This window comes from Peromyscus maniculatus, chromosome 3 (assembly GCF_049852395.1).
Source record: "Peromyscus maniculatus bairdii isolate BWxNUB_F1_BW_parent chromosome 3, HU_Pman_BW_mat_3.1, whole genome shotgun sequence".
Lineage (NCBI taxonomy): Eukaryota > Metazoa > Chordata > Mammalia > Rodentia > Cricetidae > Peromyscus > Peromyscus maniculatus.
In genome coordinates, this window is record NC_134854.1 from 66,462,608 (window position 1) to 66,477,541 (window position 14,934).

At 50.6% G+C, this 14,934-nt stretch overlaps 1 protein-coding gene across 1 annotated transcript in view; it reads right to left on the reverse strand.

Moving 5' to 3' along the window:
* Smarcd3 (SWI/SNF related BAF chromatin remodeling complex subunit D3) overlaps positions 1–5,650 on the reverse strand; it is a 32,223-nt gene extending 26,573 nt beyond the window's left edge. Inside the window, exons 1-2 of the mRNA XM_015988160.3 lie at positions 5,522–5,650; positions 3,642–3,782 (exon numbers count right to left, since the gene is read on the reverse strand). Of these exons, the coding sequence (XP_015843646.1) occupies positions 3,642–3,680 (39 nt within the window). The 5' untranslated portion in view covers positions 3,681–3,782; positions 5,522–5,650. The remainder of the gene's footprint in view (positions 1–3,641; positions 3,783–5,521) is intronic.
* Between the last annotated feature and the right edge of the window lie 9,284 nt (positions 5,651–14,934).

The window sequence follows — 14,934 nt, forward strand, 5'->3', positions numbered from 1 at the left end:
GTTCCTCAGGAGATGAGCCTGGGTTAACCCTTTCACCCTGCTCTGTACCCCTCTTTCCTATCTGAGAAGGAGGGGAGGGTATAAGGCTCATTGGCAAGGCCGTCACGGGGAGGTTAGGGCAGCTTTCCCCAGGGCCAGCCCTGCTCTTTTGGGGAACCCATATGGGATAGTCCATTTGCTCCTGTTCCCATGCTCCAGGTACCTGAGACTCAGTCAGGAGGGGTGGCCTAATGGTCTAACCTGCTCTATTGGTCTAGTTTCTCTCAGTTAATGAGTCCCTGGACTCCAGGTCTTAGAGGGTCTGGGTTCTATAAAGGAGTGTGGCTGCCTGGTCCTCCTTGTGCCTCAACTTACCTGCTAGACATGTGATGTTCTTAATTTTCTAGGAGGCTGTCTCACCCCAACCAGGAGACTGTCTCTGGACTTACCCTCAGCTTTAGACTGACCTTCCTCTGCACAATGTGTATCAGATACATTGTGTCATAATATTAACAAATAGTCACAACTATTAAAGTAATTATTTCTTGAAAGTAGCAATCCCTTCTGCTAGTTGCTCTAAATTTAAAAAAAATAGATTTGATTCTAATGTGTACATGTTTTTTGCCTGCCTGCATGTGTATGTGTGCACCACATTCGTGCCTGGTGCCTGTGGAGGTCAGAAGAAGGCAGGGGATCTCCTGGCACTGGAGTCCTAGAACCAGGCCTGGGTCCTCTGCAGAAGCAACAAGTGCTCTTCCCCTCTGAGCCACCGCGCCAGCCCCGAGTCACTCTACATTTTATCTTCAGGTTAGGCACGCTGCAGAAAGATCTATACGGCCACACAGCAGCATGACACTCAGTCGGTACGCCAGCCCCGGGAAACTGCTAGGACATTGTTGGGGACCTTGCTCGGCTCTGCACACTATGTTCTTTATATAACCCAACAAGGGACAGGCCAGAATAACAGCAATTTGATCAAGTAGTTGGGTTCGAGCTTAAGGACCGGTGAGCAGGTCCACAGAACCACGGGGTTTCTGCTTACACTAGCCTCACCCCAGGCCACAGCGCGTTTCCCTTCCCATCTACCCTCTGTCCCAATTTTCCCTGCATCACTGATTTTGCAAGGGCCCCAAGGCCTCTCTGGAACACAGCAGACTGGAAGGACATCTGCCTGTGGCACCTTCTCTCTGCTTCTCTACCCTCCCCGGGAGCACGCTGTTCCTCCCTCCGGGCCCCAGAATGTTCTTTAGTCTGGAGAAATGGTTCAAATGGGAGTCAATCCAAGTTTGTAAATTCCAGCAAAGGCATGTGCGGAACCATGCTTGGGAGGCACATTCTCAAATTCCCTAGAAGTAAGTTTAGGTCACAAGGAAACTGGTTTCACAGCTGGGAAAGAAGGGAACAGAGTGTGCATTATCCCAAATGGCAGCCCAGCTCAAGTGAGCAGCAGCTTTCCCACAGGGTTCCTTGTGAGTTCCCCAGGTTTCTCACATCCCTCACCGATAAAGGATACTGGGAACAAGAGCCACAGTCCTTAGACGTCCCTAGGGTCAGCGTCCACCAGCAGCAGGCAAACAGGAGCCCCAGGTTGGCCAATGTTTATTCCTGAGGCTCCAGAATCCAAAGCCCAGAGCCCTTTACTCACCCACCTCCCAGTGACATCTTCAACTCATTACCTGTGCCACTTAATTCTCACTAACACCTGCAATGGCACAGCGAGTCCTTGGGGGTCAGCGGCCTGCAGCAGCTGCAGACCCAGCCACTGTGCAGCCCACCATCGAGACACAGGGGGGGCTCGTGAGCATCCAAATGCTTGTACATGTGCCCCGGCCAGCAAAAGCCTGCCACCAAGACACGTGAGGGTTGATTTCATGTTCATGTGACTCTCCAACCAAATAGCAAACAAGCCCCATGCTTTGCCAACTCATCTCTGGCAGATGGGGGGAGGGGCTTCTGGCTCCCCAGGAACCACCTAGTGACCCAGGGCCATGCTAGGACCAGTTATCACTGCCCCAAACCCCAGGCTTCTCAGGCTTCCTTTCTTCCCCCCACGGCCCAGCCCTACAGTGAGTGAGATCATGTCCTTCAGGTAGCAGCCACCTGTGGCTGCTGAGAGCCCCTGGAGGCTTAATTTAGTACACCCCAAATGAGCTGTGCTTGATGAAGCTTATCCCAGGATGGACAGCTTCTGTGCGCCTGCTAAAGACCTCAGCCGTCTCCTCATCACCCCCTGCTCCAGTGCAGTCTCCTATGACTAACTAGAACGTTCTGATGTGGAGCCCGGGTTTGCTCCAGGACGAGCCAGCTGGATCCACCTGCACACCCATTTACTTTGGGAATCTTCACTGCGACAGATCCCACGGACTTAGGCGGAGGTCCCCCCTGTCGCCTGAGGTGCTGATGAGGTTGAGAGGATAGAGGTGGGAGTCCTGACGTTTCTGTGGGCGACAAAAGTCTGAGACTCCCAGTGTGGGAATGGGCATGCCCATCCCATGCCTGTTTCGGGGCTATGGATACCAGGTGACTGGCACACAGTCACCATGTGGCTCTACCACTCTGAGCTAGGCTGGACCTACCTGGCAGGCAAAGCCCTAGACTATTTTTCCCTGAGCTGGGCCCAGTGGTGTGTGTGTGTGTGTGTGTGTGTGTGTGTGTGTGTGTGTGTGTGTGTGTGTGTTGGAGGTGGGGGAAGAGTGTTAGGTACAGCAGCTGGCCTTGGGCTTCTTCTTGATCCACTCTGAGGAAGTAGAGGCTGAGAGAGGCCTCACTGCCTACACATGCTCCACAGCACCAGGCCTTCCGAAGCCCTGTCTTCCAAGAACCCTTTCAAGCTGCATCCATCCAGGCCTCTCCTGATGTCCCCCTCCTCAGAGGTCCACACTACCTGTGGCACGTCTTTTAGCCCCTTCCCATATCCAGGAAGGTTCTTGAAAAGTGGCCTTTCTTTCCCACACGCTAGTATGTCCCTCTAGACAAGCCGGGACGGGTGTGAGACTGCCCAAAGCCACCTCCTCTTCCGCTGGAGAGGAGGGTCCAGCTCCTGAGTACCAGCATGACAGTCTACCCAAGCTTGAAGCCTGCGTGGTGGCAAAGAAGAGCCACCACCACCATGTTCCATCGTGAACAACCCCATCTGGGGCCTCTGGGGGGGCTTTGAGAAGTCTGCTCAGCCTGTCTGTAGGTTGCTGACCCAAAGATGTGTCAAGGACCTGCAGAATCCTTCCAGATAATAGGGATCGTCGGGTGAGAGGGAGGCACTGGGATCATTAGGAGGCATTTGTGTGAATGGAGAGATGTTATGCATCCAAGGGTCTGCAGATAGTGAAGATTCAGAAGAAACCAGATCCACAAACCCTTTTCATATGAACTCGGTTTCAGATTAACTTGTTCCTGGATCAGAGCGGCTTTGAGAGGCAGGGCCTAGGGACTCCTCCGGAGATGAAGGGACACTTATAAGAGGTAACACGGATGTGGCGGAAGGTACTAAATGACAGATGTCATCATGCTGGGAGGGATACATAGAGGCACCGTGTGGACACTTGGGACCAGTGGGGAGGTGGGCAGACAGTTGGGGGTGGGGAGCAAAGCATGGCCAGAGCCTAGAGCTGGCAGACTTTGGCCAAAGCTCCTGCTCCTAGGCTGCCAGGGAAGGAAGCACCTACCTGTACCACGGTGGGTAGGTGCTGAAGACCTGGAGTCATAGATGGCAGGGTCCTGCAATTGAGAAGTCATCCAGTGCCCCCTTGGTGCCCCGGCCCAGAGCCTGCCACGCCTGTAGCACCAGGGGCCATGCTGAGGAGGATCTGAAAGGAGAGGGCGGTGGGAGGCGTGGCCTGGGCTCCGATCCCCTAGGGCAGGCTCTGAAGGGCCTGGAGGGAGGCTGAGTTCCAGGCCTCCTTTCAAAGGTCTGAGGAAGAATACGGGGAAATTGTGCAGAAGGGGCCAGGCCCTGGGGCCAGCCCAAGCCAAACCGAGGCCAGGGAAACTCAAGGAAGAGCAAAAGTGGGAACAGTGTGTGCCTAATGCACATGGATGTGGGACCAGGACAGAGAACTTCAGCCAGGAGCTGAGACCCCAGACGGAGACCTGTTCCCCAACAAGGGAAGGCAGGTCTTAGGGGTGTGAACCGAGCTTTGAAGCTAGAAGAGACCTTCTGGCCAGGATTACACTTAGCACCAGGGTGGGCAGGTAGGTGGTCCCCTGCACTCAATCAACAACTTGTTCCAGGCTCTCCTGTATGCACTGCCTTCTGGGTTCACCCCGGTCCGGTGGCCTTTCCCTCCTGGGAAGAGCAGAAAGGCCTCAGGTGTGGGGCAAGAGAGTACAGTGCCAAGGCAGGGGTAGGGGGTGGAGGGGGAGAGGGCAGCTTTGAGAGTGATCCAGGAACACGCAGAGCATATGGGAGGAGATATGTTGGCCAAGGTGGAAGATGGAGCGGGACCCAGCTGAGGATGCTGGGGTGGGATGTGGGGCATGTGGTAGGAGGGCCAAGAGGGTCTGAGGTAGGCATGTGTGAGGAGGAAAAAGGCCACAGTCTGAAGCTGGGGGGCGGGAGGCCACAGGCAGGTGAGGACAGAGAAATAACTTGAATGGGAGAGGGCTGTCCAGCCAGGAGAGTAGCAAGTGGAGTCTGGGGAGGTGCCAGGCAGTGGGCAGGAAGGAAGGTGCCAGGTAGGGAGGGAGGGAGAGGATGCCAGACAGGGCAAGTGGGAGAAGGCTGCCAGGAGGAGCAGGTGGGGAAAGTGGTAGGCAAGAGGGAGGTGCCAGGCAGTGGGGAGGAGGGTGGTGCCAGACAGGGAAGGGAAGGTGCCAGGCAGCAGGGTGCCAGACAAGGGCAGGGGGAGGGGATGCAGGTGGAAGCAGGGTAGGAAGGTACCAAGTAGGGGTGGGAAGAGAGGGTACCAGGTAGGGATGAGGTGTCAGAGATGGGGCTGGGTGGGAGTTGGCTAGAAGAGGTAGGAGAAAGAGGTTCTCGGTCAGGGAGCGTGCCAGGGAGGGGGAACGAAGGGAGTCAGGGTGGTGGGCAACACCAGGAAAGAGGGAAGAGGACAGCAAGGAAGAAGGAGGGTGCCAGATAGGGAGGAGGGCACTGGCCAGGTAAAGGGAAGATGCCAGGCAAGAGAAAGCAGGGAAATGCCAGGTGGGTAGAGGAAGGGGATGCCAGTTAAGGGGAAGAAGGATGCCAGGCAAAGAGAAGGATGCCAGGCAGAGAGAGGATCAGGGATGCCAGGTAGAGGGAGGAGGGATGCCAGGTAGAGGGAGGAAGGATGCCAGGCAGCGGGAAGAGGAATGCCAGGCAGAGAGAGGAAAAGGAATGCCAGGCAGGAGGAAGAGGGATGCCAGGCAAGGGGAGGAGGGATGCCAGGGAGCAGAAGGAGGGATGCCAGGCGGGGAAGAGAAGGGATGCCAGGCAGAGGGAGGAGGGGGATGCCAGCAGAGGCGAGGCAGTTCTGCCAGCAGGGAAGGCGGGGGCGCTGGCGCAGCGCGGCTGGGCGGCGTGTTTGCCTAGGGCCGTGGGGGCCGCGCGGTGCGGGTCGCTCACCTGCTCCCTCGGGACCCCGGGCCGGGAGCGCGGCTGCCCGCCCTCGGCTCCGAGCTCCTGCTCGACTTGGCGCCTGCGCTGCTGCAGCCTGGAGCGGGGGAGGCGCAGGGAGCGTCTGCAAAGAGCTAGGCACTTAATAATGAGTTAGGGATCGGAGTAAGAAGCTTTGCCCCATCCAGCCGTGTGTGTGATCTTCAGCTCTGAGCCCTGCGACTGAGCCCTTGCCAGACCTAGACCCACCCGTGGTGAACTTCAAGCCTGTGCACAGATATCTTGTAAATGCACCTGTGCACCCAGCTTTCACAATACGCTCAAAACACTGCGTGGCTTCTCACAGCTCCACACTAACAGTCCACCCTGTGGGCATATATACACACAGCTGTGTGCTCACATACAGTGGGAGCATCATAAGTGCTGCAGATGTTACCTACCGAGGAGATTCCCTCCCCTAACGCAGTGTTCCCGTGCATACTATGGGAGGAAGGCTTTGGTATACCCTTGCAGCCTTTGAGATCCAACTGAGATCTCTCGTGTAGCGTGGCCAGTTGACACAGACCTCAAGAAGGCCACTCAGAGCACAGGGCCAGCCAAGCCTGGTTCTGGTCACCTGTGAGGTCTTCCCAGAGTCCCACCTCCAGTCACCAGACCCCCAACTAGCAGAGTATCCGACACTGCAGGGCTTCACTCTGACCTGCAGAGCAAATGGGTTCAAAGAGCTGGGCAAGGGCCAGCGTGTGTGGGAAGGAGCCGGTGAAGAGGACACAGACAGGGAGAGAAAGCCTGCTAGGTGGCCAGGCCCGGAGGACAGTGCCCGCCTCCCCCAAGGACATGGCGGACAGTAGGGAGCTGTGGAAGAGGCTGAGGTCAAGGCCCTGCCCTGCTGCCTTACTTTTCCCTCCGCCCTAGAGGCCACTCACATGATGGACAGTTCAGAACCTAAGCCCTGATCCCTGCCTGGCTGTGCTGTCCCTGGAGTCCACGGATCTCACAGGCATGGGCAGAGCTGTCACCATCTTTCTCTCCTCTCTTTCTCTCTTTCTCTCTTTCTTCCTTCCTTTCTTTCTTCCTTCCTTTCTTCCTTTCTCTTTTTCTCTTTTGTCTTAAAACTTTAATCATGAAGAAATAGACTTAATCAAAAATATAACATCTTTTTTAAAAGATTTACTTTTATCTGAAATTATGTGTATGTGTGTGGGTATGTGCAGATGTGTGAAGGCGCCTGCAAAGGCAGAGAGTGTTGGACCCCCTGGAGCTGGAATTCCAGGCACTTCTGAGCTGCCTAGCAAGAGTCCTGGGAACATCACTCTGGTCTTCTGCAAGAGCAGTACATAACGTAACTGCGGAGCTGGACAGGATGGCATCTATCCCAGACTGGCCTCTTACTTGCTACGTAGCAGAGGGTGCTCTCGAACTCCTGTTCCCCCTGCCTTTGCCTGAGGTCACAGTCCAGGCACCCTACCCCTCTGACATTGACTATAGGCTGTGGCACCCCTTTCTGTCCCCCTACTCAGAGCTGGTAGGGAAGCCACCCAAGATGGGGTGTAAGATGATGGAGAATGCATCTGGCACCCTGACATTTCTGAGTGGGTCAGCAGAGAACAATGTCAGAGAAGTCAGTGAGATTACCACTATGTTCAAAACCTTGACTGAAAATGACTCTTCCTGAGTCTCTGCCACTCTGGATAGGGACTCTGTGATGGGACCAGGGAGGCACGTCAGTCGGGGCTTCTTGGCCACACCTAACACCTGACACCAAGTAAGAGGAAGATTCGGGGAGACCGGGCCCTGAGACGCCTGTGCTGGGTTGAGGCAGCTAAGCAGGACCAGGCCAGTGTTGGACTAGGCCACAGTTGGGGTGTAATTGTACCCTGAAGCACTACTTTTATAGTCAGAATTTGGAAACAATCTGAATTTTGTCAACACATAACAGATGAGGTCAACTGAGTGGCAGGCATTAGCAGGTGCCTAGAAGATAAATTACTTAGTAGTCTCTAATGACATTTAGATAAAAAGATATATATATGTCATATATATATATATATATATGTATATATATATTGATCTAGAAGGATCTCAACTGCAAGTCAAGGGAAAAAAAAGCAATGCATACAGGTAAGTGTGTAAAGAATACCAGCATCTGTGAATGTGAACATGAGCAAGCATGTGTTGTGTGTGCAAGCAGGTACATGTGACTTGTGTGCTATGTAAATGTGTGTGTGTGTGTGTGTGTGTGTGTGTGTGTGTGTGTGTGTGTGTATCACATATCACATACAGGCTGTCTGTATCTAAAGCACTGTTCCAGAAAGATGAGTTTCTCACTTCCTTTTTTCTTTTTTAAATAATCTTTTAATTATATTTTATTTATTTATTTATTTATTTATTTATTTATTTATTTATGCCATGGTGTAGAGGTGTAGAGGTGAGATAACAACTTTTGTGAATCAATTGCTCTCCTTCTATAGCGTCAGTCATGAGGCTCAAACTCAGGTCATCAGGCTGGACAGCAGGTGTCTTCACCCTCTGGGCCATCTTGCCTCTTCTCTTCTTTCTTCCTCCCTCCCTCCCTTCCTTCCTTCCTTCCTTCCTTTCTTCCTTTCTCTCTCTCTCTCTCTCTCTCTCTCTCTCTCTCTCTCTCTCTCTCTCTCTCTCTTTCTTTCTTACTGAAACAGGGTTCTATGTAGCCCAGGCTGAACTCAGACTTGCTGTGTAATAGAAGATAACCTTGAACTCCTAATCCTCGGCCTCTGCCTCCCGAGTGATCATGGCATACATCACCAAAACTGGTTTATGTAGTGCTAAGGGTCAAACCCAGGGTCTCACATGGTGACACTCTCCCAGCTGAGCCACACCCCAGTCTCAAGGTCTCACTCTCAGTGTTGTACATTCTACAAGCTTTGGCCACTGTGCAATGATGTGCACTCACCACTGTGGTACCCCATAGAGTGGCTTCATTGGCTCAAAGCCCGCTCCCCATTCCATATATTCATCCCTCTCTCCCACCCCAAGCCCCTGGCAACTGCTGATCTTTTACTTTCCCAGAAGCCCCTGGTTGGAATTTTATAGTACAGTGCACTCCTGCGCTCTTTCATGTCACAATTAAGTTTCAGTTGTATATTTTGTTTGTTTATTTATTTTTCAATTGGAATAAGTTTCCAAGATTCCATCTCACCTGCCTCTGAAATAATTAATTTTAAAAAGTTTGTTTACCGACTCTGAGATACCACCTTACACCTGTCAGAATGGCTATGATCAAAAACACTAATGACAGTCTATGTTGGAGAGGATGCGGAGCAAAGGGAATACTCCTCCACTGCTGGTGAGAGTGCAAACTTGTACAACCACTGTGGAAATCAGTATGGCGGTTTCTCAGAAAATTGGGAATCGATCTACTTCAAGACCCAGCTATACCACTCTTGGGCATATACCCAAGGAATGCTCAATCATACCACAAAAATATATGCTCAGCTATGTTCATAGCAACATTGTTTGTAATAGCCAGAACCTAGAAACAACCTAGATGCCCGTCAATTGAAGAATGGGTTAAGAAAATGTGGTACATACACACAATGGAGTACTACTCAGCAGAGAAAAACAATGACAGCATGAAATTTGCAGGCAAATGGATGAGTGAGGTAATCCAAACCCAGAAGGACAAACATGGTTTGTACTCACTCATAAGTGGATTCTAGCTATAAAGCAAAGAACAATCAGACTGCAACCCCCAGAACCAGGGAGGCTACCTAACAGGGAGGACCCTAGGATGACTGTGGCTAATAATAAGTTTTGGTTTTACCCAATCACTGGGCAAGCTTCAGTGAAACATTCACTATTAGGATAAGAATTTGTACTGCATCAAGCTGATAATAGAAAAATAATAAAAGAACAACAAGAAAAAGGTTTGTTTACTTAGTTTTCTGTGTGATTCCCATCAAGTCAGTTCCAGAGTCCTGGCTGACTAATCAGGATCCCCTCTGAAGGCATTCAGGCTCACCAGGCTCTCCTGTGGCCTTCTAACCTGTTTTCATCAGAATAATTCTCCACCACCATCTCGGGAAGTGCCTCTACCTCTCTTCTGTCCATTCAATAAAGGAGCGTGGTGTTCTTATCAAGTATCAGGCATTGCTTTAGAGTCAGGCACTGAGGTACACCATGAACAAAATGGACCGAAGCGTTTCCTCCCACTTGGAATTTAGCAGATGAGAGAGGGATAAGAGGCAAGAAACACACGTGACTTGTCCACCGTGGCCATGCAAGATTGGTTCAGCATTCAAAGCTCAGTCCAGGGGATAAGTTAACCAAAGCTAAAGGTGCAGTGAGGCCCTTCGGGAAAGCCACTACTTCGTAAGCTAATTTAAAAGTGTAATTAAGCCGGGCGGTGGTGGCACATGCCCTTAATCCCAGCACTTGGGAGGCAGAGACAGGCAGATCTCTGAGTTCAAGGTGAGTCTGATCTGCAGAGCGAGTTCCAGGATGGCCAGGGCTACTCAAAAAACAAACAAACAAAGGAAATATATATATAATAAAAAGTGGCTTAAACACAGGTACCCTGCATGGATGGAGAATGCTTCCCCCAAAAGACATAGGTTATTAAATGAAAATGTCAGTGTCAGGCATGGGACACCTCCCAATGAGTTACTGGTCAGAGAGGTCCCAGAACACCACTCCCCATAACAAGCTATTGCTGTTACTCTTGGTTACTCACTAGAAAGAGATGGGAAGACCCTGTTTCTGAGGATACTACACATTTAAATGAAGGACATGGAGAAATCAAGCTAGAACTAACCTGAAAAATCTTGCCTGCTAGCTGGCTTTCCCAATGCTGGGAGGTGATATGCAAGCCACTGGGGAGAAAAGTCATCTAGTCTTACATTAAATCCTGAATGCTCCAACACTGACTGCCAGGCAAGATGCATATCCAGGGGAGGCATGAGGAACATGGAGGCAACCAGTGACTTCCTAATTGGAGGTGCAGCTTGCTACGCTGGAGGGAATTCACACCTGGTACAGTAAACCTGGTCAAAAGCTCATGGCTAGGGGCTGGAGAGATGGCTCAGTGGTTAAGAGCACTGAATGCTCTTCCAGATGACCCAGGTTCAATTCCCAGCACCCATGTGGCAGCTAACAACTGTCTGTAACTCCAAGATCTGACGTACATGCAGGCAAAATTCCAATGTACATAAGATAAGAATAAATAAATTATTATTTTTTTTAAAAAAAGCTCATGGCTAGAGAGCTCATGGGCCCTAAGAGGAGAACCTACCGTTGTTCTGTTAAATGGACACAGGATCAAGCTACCATATCAGTATTTATGTTATACCCCTGTATTAATGCTGCCCTCAATCTCAGTCAGAGAAGCTTCTCTCTGCAATGGGCAGCAATCAGTGTAGGAAGTCATAACTGGTCAAAGAGATGACAGTAAGTGGCTGTTGAGGGCTCAGCGTTAAGTTTGAGGTGTGGACCACCACTATCCCTGGCTCATGTGACCCTACAGAAGAGGGCGTGGAAAGAATGCAGAAGCTGGAGGAGGAAGAGGAGGAGGAGGAGGAGGAGGAGGAGGAGGAGGAGGAGGAGGAGGAGGAGGAGAGCTGTGAAGTTCTGTCTTCTGGACCATGCCATGCCACTGCATCATGAACTCACTGAAGCCATTGTTGCCCACACAAGCCAGGAGATCAGTCAATATTCCAGCAGGCAGCACTAGCTGAACTGAGAGAGAGCCAGAAGAGGATGTGAGGACATGTCGGGAAGTGCCAGTGGTGTGGAGAGGGGGGCTGGAGATAGATTGGTGCATTGTATACATGTATGAAATTGTCAAAGAACAAATAAAAGATATTCTAAGGACGCAGTCAGTTTGATCTATCACATTAATGAGCTAAAGAAGAAAAAGGTGAGATTACATCAACCAGTGCAGGAGACAGAGTCAACACATTTTCAGCAAGAACGCTCAGAAAAATGCAAGACAACTTCATCAACTTGATGAAGGGCATCTACAAGCCCCAGGAGCTGACACCACACTGAGTGCTTCCCCCCCCCCCAAACTGGGGGAGCACGGATGAGTGTTACCTCTACCATTGCCAGTGAGCACAATACAAGATGGGAGAGGAGAGAAAGACCGGACCAGGAAGAAACAGAATGTCCCTGTCTGCAGAGGGCAGGAGCACCGAGGGCAGCCCAACAGGTCTACAGAAACTCAGCAAGGCCAGGACATAAAAGCAGGCGAAACCCACTTGCATGCAGTTCTGCACCCCAGGAAGGACGGAGTGGGTCCTGGAATTGAAATGGTAGCTCTACCTCTAATTGCTCAGGTGCAAGTTTGAGGCAAGTCTGACAGAACACACACAGGGCTTGTCCCTTGGCAGCTCTGCAGCAGGGTTGAAAGGAAGCAAAGAAAACCTGTGGAGTGGTGGAGCAAGTTGGTTTGGGAGACTTAGTATAGGGAAAACATTGACTGTTGAATCTGATGATACTGATTGACACTGATTCACAGGCTTTTTTTTTTTTTTTTTAAAGACTGGGTCTGGTGTAACCCAGGCTAGCTCCCAGTGCACTATGTAGCAAAGGATAATTTTGAACTCCTTGGTTCTTTTACCTCCCAGGTCCTGGGACAACAGGCATGTACCAGCACACCTAGCTTAACACAACTCCTGTCAAGATCGCAGTGAGTGCTTTCGTAGAGGCAGAGAAAATTACTCTCAAATGTACATGGAAAGACAGCGAAGGGGAACATGGCTCCACAGTTAAGAGCACTGGTTGCTCCTCCAGGGGATCCAGGTTCAATTCCCAGCCCTACATAGCGACTCATAACCATCTACAACTCTAGTTCCAGGGTATCTGATGTTCTCTTCTGGCTTCCGTGGGCACCAGGAACACACATGGTGGACAGACATACATGTAGGCAAAACACCCGTGTACATAAAATAAAAATAGTAAATCTTAAGAAAAAACAAGAAAGGCAAGGGGACTATCACATCGGGTATGTTTCTGAGATAAAGGATAAAGGGGTAATCAGTGAGACGGCTCAGTGGGTAAAGTCACTCACCCTGCAAGTGTGGTGACCCAAATTCGTTCCCGTGATCTAGGTCAAGGTGGAAGGAGAGAACCAACTCCATAAAGTTGGCCTCTGACCTCCACATGTGCACCTGGCATGTCCACATGCATGTATCATGTATACACACACACACACTAAATAAAAATGTAAAGGAATGAAGTTAGAGGGTTCATGCTACCCCATGCTAATGCTTATTGCTCAAGCATCGTCAGAATCCTGGGTGATGGGCAGGGCGGTGGACACAGATGGCTGGAACAGAGCAGAGAGCCTAGAGACTGACCAGTGACATTGCCCACCTGAGCTTTACAAGGGTCCAAAAGAGTGGGGAGACAATGAGCAGGCACCCAAGGCCTCTGTAAACCCTGAGTTCGGCAGGTCATAAGCTAGTGCAAAAGAGAAAAGCGTAAGACTCTTAGACACAGTCATTCTATCAACAGCACCTTTGAGATCAGGGCTCAGTGAAGAATTCCCAGACTCGACTCCTTGCTTTGCAGATTGATTTTCATTCAAACAGAAAGTTTGCTACAAAATAGGAGGAAAAATAGAGGTCATGTATCAGGCAGGAAATTGTATTTAGGATACATGAAGAACTCTGAACTCTGAATTCAGAGGGCGGGTGGACACACAAATAGTCCAACTTAGAAAACAGCAAGAGACAAAGTCCCTTCCCAGCAGGGGAGCAGCTCCTGTGAGGACAAATGGTGACCACAGCCCTTCCCACCTGGCAGAGCAGCCAGACTCGCACCTGGACACCTCCTGGTGCTGATTGGCTGTGGAAAAGCCACGCCCCCAAGTCCTCCAGGTGGGCTGCAAACAGGCAGAGCACTTCAGGAGAGAGTCTATGAACATGTTCCCAGCAGCTTTCTCCAGGATAGCTCCAAACTGGTAAGGAGCCAAGCGCCCTTCAGCGGAAGAATAGCTAAATGGTTGGACTTCCAGACTGGGGAACATTACTCAGCAATAAAAAGGAACATTCTATTGATACACATAGCTCCACAGGGGAATTTCAGGATAACTGTAAGTTTGTTTCGATCTTTTGAGTTATTGGAAAGTGAAAAAAAAAATGCAAGTGAGTAAAAAAAAGTTACACACTGCATGATTCCGTTTATATAGCATTCTTGAGATGGTAAAATTATAGAGATGGAAAGCAGGTTAGTGGCTGCCAGGAGTTAGGAGGGGGATGGGTGGAAGGAAGACAGGAGGAATACTGGGAAAGAAATGCCTGTCCTCCGCACTGTTGAGCTAGGCCAACGATGGCCCCGGAAGCCTTGCCCACGTCCCACTGCCCAGAACCTGTGTCATCTATTCTAGAAAGGTCTCTGACTTGTTACTATGCTAAACTCTGGAGAAAAGAGGATTCTGGCTTACCTGGGTGAGCCCTAAATGCCATCATGTGTCATTACAGAGTGAGCAGAGGGCTGAGGAGCTGACGCAGGTTTGGTAAAGTGCTTGCCTCACAAGTATGGGGACCTGAGTCGGACCCCCAGAATCCACATAAAAGATCAAATGTGTGGCACACACCCGTGATCCCAGGCATGGCAAGATGGAAGGCAAAGAGAAGGGGATCCCTGGAGGCTTGCTGGCCAGTGAGCCTAGACCTTGTTTCAAACAACAGGTGGAGGAAGGTGCCTGAGAAATGGACCCAACAGCTTCCACACACAGGTACTCACATGCACACCAACATGAACGTGCATGTGCATGCATGTACACACAGAGTGAGGCACAGGGAGATATCTGTCTCTCTCTGTTTCTCTCTCTCTCTCCATCTCTCTCTCTCTCTCTCACACACACACACACAGAGAGAGAGAGAGAGAGAGAGAGAGAGAGAGACAGAGAGAGAGAGAGAGAGAGAGAGAGAGAGAGAGAGAGAGAGAGAGAGAGAGAGAGAATGAAAGCAGAGCACAGAGGTGGATCAGGCCTGAAGGTGAAAGAGGCCAGGGACAGACCAGTCCTGTCCATGAGCCTCTGTAGGGAGCACAGCTTCGTCTATACCTCAACTTAGGACTCTGGCCTCCAGCTCCCTAGTTCATAGCCATTACAGCAGCCACAGGGAACTAACTGGAGAATATTGTCAGCATCCTGGCTGAAATGTGCTACAGTAGGTTTGCAAGGTGTTACCACTGGGGGGCAATGGATAAAGACACACAGGATCCACTCGTGTTCTCTTTCATAGTTGCACGAGAATACACAATTATTTCAAAATAAAACATCCAACAGAAAATGAGCCAGGGGACTTGGGGGTGTAGCTTAGTTGGGAGAGTGCTTGCCTATATATACATGAAGCCTTGTATCCCCAGCACTGTAAAAATCAGCATGATCTTACACACCTGCAATCCCAGCACTCGGGAGATAAAGACAGGAGAATCAG